This window comes from Girardinichthys multiradiatus, chromosome 10 (genome assembly GCF_021462225.1).
Source record: "Girardinichthys multiradiatus isolate DD_20200921_A chromosome 10, DD_fGirMul_XY1, whole genome shotgun sequence".
In the NCBI taxonomy this organism is placed as follows: Eukaryota; Metazoa; Chordata; class Actinopteri; order Cyprinodontiformes; family Goodeidae; genus Girardinichthys; species Girardinichthys multiradiatus.
In genome coordinates, this window is record NC_061803.1 from 8133976 (window position 1) to 8150322 (window position 16347).

The 16347-nt window shown below is 38.0% G+C and overlaps 1 protein-coding gene across 1 annotated transcript; it reads right to left on the reverse strand.

Moving 5' to 3' along the window:
* Positions 1–186: 186 nt before the first annotated feature.
* On the reverse strand, positions 187–14912 carry LOC124875394 (rho-related GTP-binding protein RhoN-like; the record flags this gene model as incomplete). Its single annotated transcript, XM_047377528.1, has 3 exons — positions 187–1150; positions 4726–4860; positions 14709–14912. Coding segments are annotated over 3 exons (594 nt in total), but the record flags the coding sequence as incomplete, so codon positions are not given.
* Between the last annotated feature and the right edge of the window lie 1435 nt (positions 14913–16347).

A 16347-nucleotide genomic window follows, 5' to 3' on the forward strand; every position in this document is an offset into this window, starting at 1 on the left:
TTTTGCTTGAAACAAGGCAAATTAACTGAAATAAATACCTTTTTCTTTACAGTTTTCATTTTCAGAACATCTTTGAACCTGGTGAAACATTTAGTTTGACATTAAATGAGGAAAACATTTTCTGTAATTTTAATTACCTGAAATTTACCTGAACAATACTGAATAAGAGAAAATATTTTCCAACACTAAGAAGACAAAGTTTCTTTTATTTCATAGCTGCATGTACAATATAATATGCATCTTCTTAAATCCTTTCTAGACAGCCTCCCCCACCCTTGATAATTACAACAAAAGTAAGTACATAACACTTCAGGACATATAATGAGCAATTTTCCATTTTAAAGCACTTGTGGTTTAAGAAAACTAATGTCATATTAGCACATGAGGTTTTCTTCTTTTGGTTTAATTTATGTCCAGATTTTAAGTTTAAAAGATGAGGCCAAACAAAAGACTTAATTCTTCAATATTTACAGATTTCTCAGAGCACTTTTCTTGCATCATAACACATGACCAGAAAAACAGGATGTCAAATATGAAACTGTTCTTTTATTCTCCACACTCACCATCTTGGGATTTCTTTTTAAACAAAACTGCTTCTGTCATCTTTTTTCATCTAAAAGCTTTTAAAGAGGAATAGCTTCAGCCACTATCGGCCTCCCCAGGATGATAGATAGCACAGCCACAAAGAAAAATAACAAGCAGAGCTTTGCAGAAAATTGACAAAGAAAATCTGTCAAAGAGTTCCACGGGATTGCATTCTTTTCTATTTTTTGTCATATTTTTCTTGTTGCAGTGCAAAAATCTGACAAGAATTTACTGATAAATTATAAAAATGTATGTGCAGAGAAGCTGATGTCCATCAGCAGACAGATCAGGTCACTGGCAGGCTCTGATGCTACATGAGCACACAGCTTTTGGCTCGGTCCTTCCTAATTGCAGGCGGGTGTTCGTGAATCTCAGTCCGAGGAGGTTGCTGCGAGATCCGCTTGTGGGTGCAACGTGCCGCCACGCATTTCAGCTGAGGCCGATGAATGTTGAACACGGAGGCCAGCGTGGTGATGTGGAACACATCGCGGACGCTGTTCTCGGAGTACTTTGAGGTGCACTCAGTGTAGGCCACAGCGCCGATCTGCCTTGCCAAATTGGTGCCCTGAACACACAGAAAATGAGTCTGTTACAAAAATAAGTACATTTTCCCCAGAAAACAGCACAAGGAGTTATAGCTAACCCGATTTTCATTTAAAAACTACAAACCTTTCCAAGACTGAGAACCTCTCAAGAGTTCTCTGTCCTTTCTGTTAGTTTTAAAATGTAAAATACCAAAGTTCACAAAAAATGGATGGCAGTTATTTCTACAGTGGTGAAGATTTAAATATGGAAACAGGAAACTAGAAACTTGAAAGAAGGAAGGAAGGAAGGAAAGTAGGTAGGAAGAAAGGACATAAGGAAGGCTAGATAGAAGGACACAAGGTTCAAAGAAGGGCACAAGGTAGGAAGGAGAAGGGAGAAAAGAAACAAGCTAAATGCATAAGGAAGGAAGGAAAGAAGGACAAACGGTAGGAAGGAAAGAGGGTATAAAGGAAATAACACAAGGTTGGAAGAAAGGTGGACACAGGTAAGGTAGGTAGAGCACAAAGAAGTAAGGAAGGAGAAGACAAGGAAAGCATGGCACAATGAGAGAAATAAAGAAATTAAGGGGCTAAAGTCAGGACAGAAAGGACAAAACAAAGATTCAATTAAGAAAATAAATCAGGGCTCAAAGGACAAATAAGGGAAAGAAGCAAGGACACAGGAAGGAAGACACAATAAATCAAGGAAGAAGGGAGCACTCAAAGAAGGAAGAATATTAGGGAGGAAGCAGCAATGAGCGAAGACAAAGAAGAAAATGAATGACACAAGGAAGGAGGGACAGAGAGGTGGAAGAAAGGCAAGGAAGGACACAAGGCACCCAGGGTATGAAGAAAAAAAGAAGAAAGGTCATTTGAGGGAGATAAATAGAAGTAATTACATGGAAGGAAACAACAAAGGACACAACAAAGGAAGAATGAAGGCCAGGAAGACATAAGGAAAGATACAAGTAGGGAAAGAAGTAAATACACAAGGAAAAAAGGATAGAAAGAAGACATGTACAAAGAAGAAAGGAAGGAAGAAAAAATTAAGCAATGAAGGATGAAAACAAAGGACACAATGCTCAGAAAGTTCCAATTTCCATACTCTTTTTTTTTTTTTACCATACTTTTTCAGACCTGGAAAGCAATAAAATAAAAACATAAAAGCTGTTTATTGCAAAGGTCTGTATTATTAACATTTCTTTTTACTTTTTCACAATTTTCCACACTACAATCAATCTTCAATGTGTTTTATTAGACTTTATGTGACGGGCCAAAGCCTGAATAGAACATATTTGTGAATTGGAAGGAAAGTGATGCATGGTTTTCAAATTAATAAAACAAAAATCTGGAAAGTGTGGCGTGTATTTGTTTTCAGCCCCATGGAGTCGGTACTTAAATTACAGCTGCAAGTCTTTTGGGGTATATCTCTACAAGCTTTGCACATATAGAGGCAGAAGGTTTTGTCCATTCCTCTTTTGCAAAATAGCTTAAGCTCAGTCAGATTAGATGGAGACCATCTGTTAACAGCAACTTTCAAGTCTTGCTACAGGTTCACAATATGATTTAGGTCTCTACTTTGACTGGGCCATTTCCACACATTATTTGCACTGTAGCTCTGGCAGTATGTTGCAGGCTATTGTCCTGTTGGAAGGTGAACCTTCGCCTCAGTCTTAAAACTTTGCAGCTCACAGGTTTCATTTCATGATCGCCTTGTATTTAAGCTTCATCCACCCGGTTTGTCCTAGTAGTTGGTTTGGCCATGTCGGTTTGCAGCTATGCCACACTCTTTCCATTTTCATATCATGGATTAAAAAGAGCTCTGTGAGATGTTGGGATAAAGTTTTATAACCTAAACCTGGTTTTAACTACCCTCATAATGCTGTTCACTAATGATCTCTAACGAATCTCTGAGGCCTTCACAGAACAGCTCAACTCTATTTACTGATGAGGCAAGTTTGGAGGCAATTAGATTTTAGTTAGGGGGATACAATTAAAGGGGACTGAATACATGTCCATGCCACACATTTTTTAAGTTGTCAAGAAATTTGAAAACCATGTTTAGTTCTTCTTCTACAGTTCTGGACAACTTTGTACACAGAGGAGCAGATGGTTACAGTTAGCCAGGTGGTCTTGAACTAAGTTATACAATCATCACTTCTTTTTATAATATAAGATAGAATTACTATTTCAGGCAGGAACAAAATCCACTTTACGTCTTTAATCATATAAATTATGCTTTTCTTTTACGGTTTCTATCTCTCTGTTTTCCAAAGCGATAGAAAGAAGGTACAGAGACCATCTATTACTGAGGCCCAGCACCATTCTACTGCCTTACATGCATATAAAGCAGTACAATGGAGGCAAAGACGAGGAGGACGGAAGAGGTGGATTAAACAAAAGCTACAGGCAGATTTACATAAAATCCAAATAAAACACATGGAAGTTTCAGGTAGTAATGTCATAAATGTGAAAAGCAGTGTAACTTACTCAGAACATAACATGAAGGGAACCTTCATAAACTGTAACTCTTTGCTTTACTATCATGTTCCCAAAATTGTGCCTTCTGTTAGTTTAGAAGAGACCATGCATGTTATAAAGCAACCAAATGGGTCGATATTATACAATATACCCTGAAAAAAAGATCTGCACTTACAACAGGGATGTCTTTGTGTTTCTTAAATACTAAAAGTGCTCAAACTTTATTTAGTTTATTTGAAGGTCATAAAACCCATTACATAATGATCACACAGTTACTGAGTGGTTTATTTTGTTAGTTTTACATCCTCTGGATAAATAAAAACATTGTACTTAAGCATTATACCATCAGCTTTTTAAAGTGAGAATCAATTTAAATGTATTTTTCCCACATTTTCGTCTCTGTGTAAAGCACAGTTTGTCTCCAGATTTTGGTGACCAGTTCTAGATTTTTTCATGAATTATTTATCCAAAGCCCACTCTATCTGTGTGACTCAACAGCTGAATTTGTGAACACTATGGGTAAAATTGACTTTAATAATTATAAATGTAAATTATAGCAGCTCTTATATTTTTAGAGACTGTGATGTTTTGGTGTAACCTTAAATCTGGAGCTTAGCTCATTGATCCAAGAGAGCTTATCTGAGATGCCCGACGCACCGAACTGACAACCAGCAAAGGTCCTTAATTTTTGTTTTGCAAAAAACAAATTATTTGTTGACAAAAGGTTGCCAAGAAGTGTGATTTCACATTGACATGGAAATAGGCAATTAAAATTCATGCATGCCGCTGTTCATTGCTCCGAGACACAAACAAAACAATTGCTTTATCACACAACTGCTGTTTGTCTCCATCTTTGTTTGGTTCCAGCTCCTTTCATATTCCCAGTGTATCCATATTTGTGAAAGTTATGATGTAGAGCAAATATCATTCTCCAAATTCATTTTCAGAGGTTTTGTTTGTGTGCACAAGGGAGGAAAGTAATTGCTCCTATTTTTCACTTTCCCACAAGTTTGCAAGTAAATCTGTCCTAATACCGACAATTGACTATGGATTTAATATTATATGTAATCCAGAAAGCTAAATAGGCTTAGATATGGTTCCGTTTCTAGCAAACCAGTTAAGGTGCTGCTCTCACCTGTTCATGGGTAACAGGAATCAGTCTGTGTTTGGAAAGCTCTCTCATGATGCTGACGTCCGTCCTCATATCCAGCTTGCAGCCAACTAGGACCACTTTGGCATTTGGGCAGAACTCCTGCCTCTCGCCTTGCCACTGTGTGTTGGATAGATAAACAGAAATCAGTGTACTGGCCTCTAAAAGCTAGTTCTTGTATTTTTTTTGTTTGGTTGTCTAAAACATTATGTTCCCAATTGGCTTCATCTCGTTTTAAGACACAGCCACAGGTGTATTTAATTTCAATAGCAATTGTATAATGGTAATAAAATGAAATTCTAGAAAAGGTGGCAGCAGGTTGGAGTAGCTCTGTTACTTTCGATTCTGATGTATTCTTTTTTGGGAACTATTCCTCTTGTGGTGGATACAGTTGATTTTTTTTGGATGACTGTCCACTCCAGTGTCGGATGCTGTGCAGCTTGGAGGATTTTTCTTAATACTTTCTATTTTTGGACATTTGTTATGATGCATTGCCATGGCAACGGGGTTGTTTCTTACAACCGGGAGCAGCTGATTAATATCTCAAAAGCTCAAGTAATACTTCAGCTACAACCCAAAATCCCTGATGAGTTGAAAAGGAGACGCTGTGGATGCAGAGCAGGAGCTAAGAGAAGAGAGAGAAGGAAGACGTTCAAACCATCTCTTCCGTCGATTTTGATGGGCAATGTGAGATAGTTGGGAAACAAGTTGGATGAACTCCAAGCCCTACAAAGGACCCAGCCAGAGTACCGGGCATGCAGTATCATGTGTTTTACTGAGACATGGCTGCAGGATCATTTCCCCAACTCCAGCGTCTCTCTGCCGGGCTTTTTAACCATACGAGCAGACAGAGATTTAAAGAGGAGTGTGGCAAATGTAAAGGAGGTGGACTGGCAGTACTTGTGAACAACAGATGGTGTAATCCAGGACATGTAATTGTGAAGTGTCATCTCTGCAGTCCAGATATTGAACTGTTGAAAGTAAGTTTTCATGCTTATTATTTACCCCGAGAGTTCACCAGTGTTATTTTGGCAACAGTTTACGTTCCACCTTCCGCTGTTGCTGACACTGCATGTGATGCCATCAGCTCAGTTGTTGCTAAGCTACAGACACAAAACCCCAATGCTTTTGTGGCAATTTCTGGTGATTTTAACCATGCTTCACTCTCTGCTACACTTCCAACGTTTCAACAGTTTGTCAGCTGCTCTACCAGAGAAAACAAAACATTGGATTTGTTTTATGCAAATGTCAAGGACTCATGCATCTCTATAGCAAGACCTCCTCTAGGCAAATCAGATTACAATCTTGTTTTTCTCTGCTCGAAATATAAGCCCCTTGTTCAGAGGCAACCTGTAATAAAGAGGACTGTGAGAAAATGGTCACAGGAAGCTGAAGAAGCTCTGCAAGGTTGCTTTGAGGCTACAGACTGGGACGCACTGTGCCAGCCACATGGAGAGGACATCAATGCCATGACTGAGTGTGTAACCGACTATATAAACTTCTGTGTGGATAATATCATCCCCACCAGAACCGTGAGATGCTTCCCCAATAACAAACCTTGGATCACCAGTGACCTGAAGGACCTGCTTAACAAGAAAAAAAGAGCCTTCAGAGAGGGAGACAGAGAATTATTGAGGAGTTTACAGAAGCAACTTAAAGTCAAGATAAGAGACAACAAGGAGGTGTACAAGAAGAAGTTGGAGAGCAAGCTCCAGCAAAACAATATCAGAGATGTGTGGACAGGGATGAAGAAGATCACAGACTTCAAGCAGAAGGATAATCAGACCGATGGAGGTCTGGACAAAGCCAATGAACTGAACACATTCTTCAATAGGTTCAGTTCAGAAACAAGCTTCGCATCCTCCTCTCATGCTCACAGCCAAACAGACATTCCATCTTCCTTTGACCCACAAGACCCACAGCTGTCCAGTAACACCTCACATTTTTTATCTTCCACCTCATCCCTAGACCCTTCTGCTTCTACATGTTTGCCTTCAACCATATCAGAAGATGCTGATACTTCTTTTGCTTCCCCCTTCCACCTGTGTGTCTCAAGAAGTCAGTTGAAGAGACAACTGGAGAGACTGAATAGGAATAAGGCTGCAGGTCCAGATCATGTCAGCCCTAGAGTCCTGAAGGCCTGTGCAGAGCAGCTCTGTGGGATTCTGCAGCACCTCTTCAACCTTAGCCTGGCCCAGAAGAAGGTTCCGGTGTTGTGGAAGACCTCCTGTCTTGTTCCGGTACCAAAGAAAACTCACCCATCAGTCCTCAATGACTATAGACCTGTTGCCCTGACATCTCACATCATGAAGGTCCTAGAGAGACTCCTGTTGGCCCACCTGAGTAAGCAAACAGTAAAGCATCAGGACCCCCTTCAGTTTGCTTATCGCTGTGGAGTTGGAGTTGAAGATGCCATCATACACCTGCTTCAACAAACCCACTGTCATCTGGACAAAGCCAGCAGCACTGTGAGGATCATGTTCTTTGATTTCTCCAGTGCATTTAATACAATCCAACCTGATTTTCTTTGTCAGAAACTCCAGAAGACTCAGGTAGAGGCCTCAACAATCTCCTGGATCAAAGACTACCTGACAAACAGACCACAGTTTGTGAGACTGAAGGGTTGTGAGTCTAACCAGGTAGTCAGCAGCACAGGAGCACCACAGGGGACTGTACTCTCACCATTCCTTTTCACTCTGTACACCTCAGACTTCCAGTACAAGACAGACTCCTGTCATCTGCAGAAATACTCGGATGATTCTGCAGTCGTGGGGTGGATCAGAGATGGACAAGAAGCTGAGTACAGGAAGGTGGTGGACCGCTTTGTGGCATGGTGTGGAAACAATCATCTCATTTTGAACGTGACTAAAACAAAGGAGATGATTCTAGATTTTAAGAGAAACAGGAATAAGTCAAAAACTATTTCTATCATGGGAGAAGAAGTGGAGGTGGTGGAGGAGTATAAATACCTCGGTGTTCACCTGGACAACAGACTAGAGTGGAGATGCAACTGTGAAGCCATCTACAAGAAGGGACAGAGCAGACTGTACTTCTTGAGGAAGCTTAGGTCCTTTGGTGTTTGCAGCAAGATGCTGCATATCTTCTATAAGTCTGTTGTGGAGAGTGTGATCTCTTCTGCCATCATCTGCTGGGGAAGCAGCATCAGAGCCAGGGACTTAAAAAAGCTCAACAAGCTGATAAAGAAGGCTGGCTCTGTTCTGGGGACTCCTCTGGAACCTCTGGGGATCATTGTGGAAAGACAGATTCTTCATAAAATGAAGAACATTATGGAGAACCCTGAGCATCTTCTTCTTGAGACTGTCCTACAACAACAGAGTGTCTTCAGTCAGAGGCTTCTTCAGATCTGCTGTAACACGGAGCGCTACAGGAGATCCTTCCTGACCACAGCCATCAGCATCTACAACGGCTCTTTGAAGAAACCTTCATAATATGAGCTATAACAACGTTTAATTTCCCTTTGGGATTAAAGTATTTTTGAATTGAATTGAATTGAAATTGGGTAATAAATCATGGATTTCTACCACAGGATTTCACAAAAATAAGAGGATTTTTTTTTTAAATGAGCTCAAAAAGCCTTTCTACTTCTGCTTGGAGTGTATCTGTTGCTAGGTTCCAGATGATTAGCTGGCTTTAGTAAACTCTGTAGCAGAGAAGAAGATTCTGACCTATTTGAAACAAATGCAACATGATTGTTGCAGATCATTGGTGATGATATTGGGCCATTTCAGTCAGCTCTGGTCACTTTTACAAACACCGCACATGCGTTTCTAATCAGCAGTTTATTAGGAAACCCATGCAGTGTTGACATATAGACCTCAGATATTTTACTGGAGTTGCATAGAATGCAAATAAATCCCACTAAGAGACAAATTAAATTACTAATACAGAAGAATACAATATGGCCCTTTTTTCATGATGATAACAAGACAATGACAAGATAAACATAGCTCTTTGATGACTATAACATGACAAGTATGAGTTTTTGTTAACAGAACGAGACTAGACAAAAATGTTAGTGGATAGTCTGTCAGACAAAATGCATGACATTTCTGCCTATCGTGCATGTAATCTGTCAACTAAAAAGTAACAGCAATGCTGCTCCATCCTGTTTGGACACGCCTGCCACCTCTATGAGTTTATTAATTCACTGATGGACCATAGCGGTCGCATCACGTTCTTCAGAGATCTATGGACAGACTTTTAATCTGATCCATTCGAAAGAAAAACAACGTGTATTGTAGCGGGAGACAGCGATAAACATTCATTAAACTGTTCATTAAAGAAAGATCAGGAGGCCTAAGTACAGGGTGAATGCCAGTCAGGTGGTTAATAGGCTCAGAACATGTTTTTGTTTTGCTTGTCTGACAGTTAAAGTCATTTTATTTTCTTAACATGGTTGTGTTTTGTCAAAATGAGGTATAAACACATAAAGACTTATAAAATATGAAGACAATAAAATATATATATGTGTGTATTATATAAAATATATATATATATATATATATATATAATATATATATATACAGAAAGCTGACTAAAACCTTTTTAAGTTTTCGTCGACTAAAACTGGGCTAAACTAAAATGTGACTACAACTAATAAGCATTTTCGTCCAAAAAACTAAGACTAAAAATAAGATGGCTGCCAAAACGACAGTTTTGGCCTAGATTTTGTCAAAAGTCAGTAACAAAATACCAAGAAATTACCTAATAAAAAACTCTCCGCAGCATGTGGTTTTATAGGTTATAAATTAAATCTACAGTTAGTTTGATTATAGATTTGGCTGAAACGTCTGGCTAGTAGGTTTAAACAGTTCATATAAATATGACTATCAAGGCTCTTCTATATACAGTGCTATCAGAAAGTATTCACAGTAATTATGCTGCTGTAATACAGAACACAGTAATTTTAAAGCCTTTTAAACACCTTTACCAGGGGAGTCGGCTGGAAATCTACTGCAGCTGTTTTGTTTTGTTTTAAAAGATGCTCATGGTCACAAGATTTGAAGACAAAGATGGACAACACTCATTACAGACCACAGACATCACTCATCTTTCTCTCTGAGATTCCTTTCAGTATCTACCCACACTGAGGCAGAGGCAGCGTTCTGATCCCTGTTGCTCCATTTGTTCAGCCTTACAAAGACATCTTTTCTCCTGTATGCCTCGTTGCTGCCGCTGCTGTTACGAGCTCCAGCATTGCTGCTGAGCGGGGTGAGCTGCTGCCTTTTCAACACCCTTTCTCGGCGTAACTGTGTGTGCAACTGGTGAAACGCAGCCGTTCACATGAGTCACAAAGGGCCCATGGGAAGAGCAGCTTATTGTCTGCGTTGCTGGTAAGAACTGGTGCATAAAGGAGCATCAGAATGTGAGCTCCTGGAGCAGAGCGTCTGGTTCATCAAAGGGACAAAATGAAGTTTTGTTTTGCTTTTTTTTCCCCTTAAATGGCAGTTCAGTGTAAGAATACAAAAATAATCCAGGATTGTGCAAAGTAAACATGTAAAAACCAGTTAGGCAATGGTGTAACTAAAAGGAAGTTATGACATATTGAATTTCATGGGTTCAGTCATCGGTTAAAATACCAGAGTCACAATAACTAGTCTTAGGCTTTTTATATTGATAGATAGCAGCTGTTTGCTTAGCTTTTAAAGAACTGCTTCATGCAAAACATACACGAAAAATATATATTTGACTGCAAAAAATTATGATAAAAAAAAAAAGCTTTTAAGCTCTGATTTGCAATGTGAATACCATTTAAAAATGACAAAACTGTTTTCTCGATTGCTTTATTTTGTTTATCAAGTCCAGAAAACATTGTGTGTAACCTCCATATTGATTATTTGTAGTTAAAATACAGAACAGCACATTTTCAGACCCATCACTCTTAAACAATGCTATTAAAACATTTGTAGATACAGGGGTTAATATTTTAAAAACTGTTTGCATTATTTTGTTGACTTGTAGTTGCTTCTATGCCAGACCCAGGTTCATACCAAGGGTACCAAGGGAACTTAGCTTTTTTAAATCCAAACATCCAAAAAGCTTTAGGCAAAATTGTATTTTCTTAAGCTATAATGTTTGTTATCACTGTGATTACAACCTAACAAAAGCTTAAAGTTCTTACAGCTAGTTTTACAAGTGTATTCGTAATAACAGACCAGAAAATGAAATTTTCGTAGGCATATGAATGGTCAATAATGGGAATTATGAGCGATAATTTTTCACATGCAAAGATAAGGTTCTGTCTAACAAGCTAGTAATTTCCTGGCATCATTTAGCATTGATTTGACCGTGTTAAAGTTTATAAGCCACATGTGGCTCTAGAGCTCCTCCACAGTGGCTTCTAATATTTTTGACCAACTATGATGCTGTAATAAGTCATTATTCTTTATTTAAAGTCTAGTTTTAGTACTTCTTCTCTCTGAGCATCTCCATACAAAGCAGAATTAGCCTAACTGTACACGACATATGTTTTTTTTGTCCAGCTGTTTTAGGTCATTAGGTGGAAGATTATGGTTTTTAAGGTGTGCAATCCTCTCTAAAAATGTAAAGAACTCAGCTGGCCTGTTCCTTCTGGAAAGTGGTCAGACATTGTGGTTGTAAATGCTTTTCTTTGTTCTAAAACCACAACATGTAAATAACATAACTGTAGTTCTCAATGTAATAAAGAAAAAAGATTAAATAGGATACAAATTTGATAGGTCAACTTTTTTGCAAGTATTTTGCAACTCTAGATGAATTGTATTGAGTAGAAGTGAGGACAAACATGGCTTCGATTTGTAAAGGTTATTAACCTCTGATCTAGATACTTGTTGGAATAAAAACCATAAAAGTTTTATCATAGAGTAAATATAACAATAGAGGCTTACTTTCACATTTTTTTCTTGTATAAAAGTTCTCCATAAAATGGATTTTTAGATGTTTGATCAGTGAAAAAAAAACTCTTAAAACTTTTTAAAACTAATTCCAAATTAACTTAAATTTTGCATAGTGAAATTTTTCGAAACTATCTATTAATTAGAACATCTGTAAAAATAAAAATAGGCAAAATGAGAATAATGCCACAGAGATCAACTATAACAGCCAAAGATTAAAATTGAAATATCAATTTATGTCTGATATTTTAATCAGCAAATGATTTTTTTCTCTTTTTTATTTTGTTGCATTTAATGGCACATTAATTTATTTGCTAAATGGGCTTATTAAGCTATTTATTAGCTTCTGAATTTATAATAAATTATGGCCGGATTGGTGATCCATAAAGACAAAGCAGGTAAAAAAATATTCTCAGCCACAGAGGTTGGTTGAAGAGTCAAAAAGAGAGCGGAAGCTGTATCCTAACAAGATTTTAGGCTGGTTGAGACACAGTAGATAGAGACTGATGAATAGATTGAAAATGGACAAGCCAGACAAAAGGAAGCGATTTGCAGTCAAAGGGTATTTTTGTAGCTGACCAGGGCCAAGACAGAATGGGAACTCTAAAAGGAAAATTGTCGTGTGCAAACATTGATTAGTCAGAAAGCTGTCAGAGAAAGTCGAACACAAAGATATCTGAGCATAAAAGCAGATGGAAAGTAAATCCAAAGCAAATCTAACAGAAGAGAAAAGATATTGCGGCACACCAAATGCTAAAATTAGAAATTTAGGAGGTTACAAAAGGATAAATTACTTTTGCTTTGCCTTTTTACCTTTTGAATAAAAGTGACCACTCAGCGTGTCACTTTGGCATTCTGTGCATGCATTTTAAATATATTTATTCACCACTATTTACTGAGGTCATCTAGTAAGGTCACGGATAGGGCTAAAGTGGACCCCCTGTGGATGTGAGAATGTGCCCACCATGAAAAATAACTGTTTTGTTTTGGTTTGACAATTTTACTGATGAATGATGGAAGGAATGTCTCCAGGCTGAAAACACGTCAATCACAGCGCACACCAACTCGTTCAATTGCAAAAAAATACCGTTTCGAATTCAGTCCCTACAATGCATTTTAATGATCTTTGTCTTCCATTTTCAATTAATGCTTTTACTATTTATAGACTGTATTATTTAAATATTTGTACAAATGCACATCTGTTAAGGCAAAGCCAGCTACTTCATCTTGTTCATTTTAACAGGTAGCAAATTGACCCACAAAGCAACATACTGTAGGAAATGTTTAAAATAAAAAAATGGCATCAAATTACTGCAATGAAATTGAGCTTAAGTGTATTCCATCATTTTACAAAGTGATTTTTAATCTAATTAATCATTCATACTACCATTTCACAAAAATTGGCTGCCTCACTGCATAATCCAAGTCTTTATAAATGTTTCCCATTTTGAGTAAGCCTGTTGACAACTTTGATGCTGTTGTTTTGCATGGGAAAAGAGATTGCAGACACTCTAGCATGCAACTAGCAGCATGCAAGCTACAAAGTAATATGCAACCTAATGCAGGCTTACATAGCAAGGTTCTTATTACAAATTTTTTGGTTGCTTATAATGCATTATTTACAACATTATTCTGAAGCTGAAAAGCAGGCAACGTGAGGTCCTTTTAGAAAGGATTTCAAGGTCATTATATTTAGTGTCTTACTTACATGCCCGTGTGTTGCAGGGAGTCATAAAACTGTGTGCTTGCCCTTACTTTGCATGTGGCTACATTTTGTTTAATTTGTCTTGCGTTCTACTTGATCTGCAGTGATATGAGCTCAAGGTCGGCCACTATACTGCTCAGACATTGAAATCATATCTAGATATTTGTTTTTTATCATTGAACACTTTGAAGAGAATTCTCGGTTAAACTCTGCAACACAAAATAAACGTAAACTGTCAAAAATGTAGTGGTTACCATGGTCAAATCTCAGCTGGTTAATATTGCTGTTTTGAATATAAAGTACCATTAAACTGCATTCAGGTTTTGCTTAATTAAACTTAGGGTAGGTTTTTGGTTGTGCCAACATAAACAGCACCTCAGATGGAACAGAAGGTAGTGAAAGTACAGCAGGGATGTTTCCAGTCTAAAAAGCACAAATGCGGTTGTGTTTTGAACACGACACGAGTTAATCCCTCAGCTTCAGGCTATTGCTTTGACTTGCACTGCCTTCAGCTATAATGCTAAGTAAATTAGCTTTAAGGTGGATGCTGTGGTTTCTCGACCCCCTGAACTCTGGAGCTGCAATTGGATCTTTGGACCTGAAGCAGGGAAACATCTACAACATGTAGGCTAGAGCGCCTTGAGGACCAGGGTTGAAAATACTGGCATAGGATAATCAGACATTGATATTTGTTCATTTAAAATACAGAGGCATACCGACTCCTTGTACACAATCCCAGCTGTAGGAACATTCACGCCAGCACGGATGTGTCTTGGGATTGTGCTTAAAATGTGAATCTGCACATTTAGAATTTGTTTATTTTACATTATTTTGCAATTCAACTTTTTCTCTAAAAATAAACTCTGCCTGGCCTTGGAAATCTGATCTCAGATCTAGGAGTTAAATCTAACCAAACGTAACTTTGTTTCAGATGCAGATTTACAAGCGGTACTAGCTGATAAAAATTAAGGAACAGTGCAGAATGTGAAGCGCTTTATGATTGTATGTTTGGCTGCAATACAGACATGCTTTTTGACATTGCTTTTTATTTTAATCCTATTTGATGTGAGGTTTCCAGGTTAGTATGTCATCAGTAATTATACCAAAAACCGCTGAGAACATGCATTATGCCAATATCAAACTAAATGTCTATGTAAACAGCATATAGTTTAGTTTTAATATGTTTTTTCACTATATGAAGAAAATTTCATAGTTAGTACAAACAGAAGTGAACAAAGACACAGTAAGTAAACTGCTTGCTTACTGTTGCATTAAGATGAACCCAAATTCTCCTCCATTCTTACTTTCCTAATGAGCAACATAATGTAGTGTCTCAACCGTGTAGGAAACGATGACTCATATACACTGACCTTTTTCACCACGCTGTCCAGCGTCTCCGGACGACTGACGTCGAAGCAGATGAGCACAGCGTCCGAGTCCGGATACGCCAACGGCCGCACGTTGTCGTAGTAAGCTGAACCTGTGGGGTCAAAAACACACAGATGGACATTTCCAGATGGGTTATGTGTTGTTTTATCATGAAGACTCAAGCAGTGGAGCACATTCAGCAGTAACAAATATGATTAGATGAACTCAGTCACTCCAGAAGAGGACTATAAGTGGATGTGATTTATTGCTTTTAAAGCAGACATCTGACAGGCACATAATGACCAGCTTGAACAATGCGTCACCTGGTATTTCAGAGTGGCACTTTTTTTTTTTGCCAGTGGCCCAAACTGAATTGGGTATTGTGACCGGGGCAAGGGGACACATTCCGATCTGGACAGGACAACAACCGCTGTGCATTTTTCCCGGTTGTCCGCACTAAGCGCCTTTGTTATCCAACACTGAGCTTTGTAAAGTTAACAAAAACATGTTCAGCAGTATATTCCCCTGGAACCCGACTGAAAACAACTCCTACACAAAAATGTGAATTTCAAAGTTCTCTTGAAGTGACAGATTGATATATGGTAAGCAGATATTTGAATATTTGGTTTTATGTCCATAAGTTGACCATTAAACTACTTGGATTTCCTTCTACCTTTTCAGACACCAGTGTTACTTTCCTTTGTCTGTTCTTGTCTTATGTGTTCATGTTTAGTTTGGCACCATTTGTAAATGTATGCTTGTGGACTCTTCACATATTTGTTTAATAAATAAATCCATAACTTTATTTATAAAGCCTCGAACAAGTGTTTAACCCCACCAACCAGAAACATCACTGCATTTACTTGGGATATTTTTCTGACAAACGTTTTGCAAGCAAAAATCTGAAGAGTTTTGTGTTTTTACATAAAATCCAGAGCACCTGAATTGGACTGAAGTCACCTAATTGGTAAATAGTCCCACCATAAATGGAGCACATAAAAAAAAACCCACGGCCAAAAAGAGAAGAACATCACAAAAAGAACTTCGCAGACAAAATTCACATTGAGATGCTGTTACTGTTTGTCAACTATTTCCACCCCATCAACAGAACACAATTTCACAAAGTCACAACCCCTCAGCAGCTTAGAGTAAACCAAAATCCTGAACTTTCTATTTGATTGTTTTATTCTTTTGGTTGTTTGTGACTAAACATTTGCTCTACATTTAACCCTTGTGCACCCCTGAGAAATGTCCTTTGATAAAATCCACTTTACAAGTTTGAAATTAAATCCTGCAACTCTGGAAATTGTGGATTTTCCGCCAAATTAGCATAAATTAATCATTTCAGGTTCTCTTGAAAACACTTGTAGATAAGATTACATTTTTTAACAGAATGAACTGTAGCACATGTGTATTTTGTTAAAAATAAAGCTTTTGTTCTCTTTATCTATGCTTTTTGTCTGTCATCTTGCGGCCTGCTCCTCAAAGGGCTCTATTCATTCGTTATTTAACTTTGACTTTTATTTCATGTGTGCTTGGAAGAGTTAGAGGAGATTTGGTATAGTGTCTACAATTTGGGCAGCTTCTAAAAGAACATGCTTCTCTTTATTCATAGTTGTCTGCTACAAAGGCACATTTTAT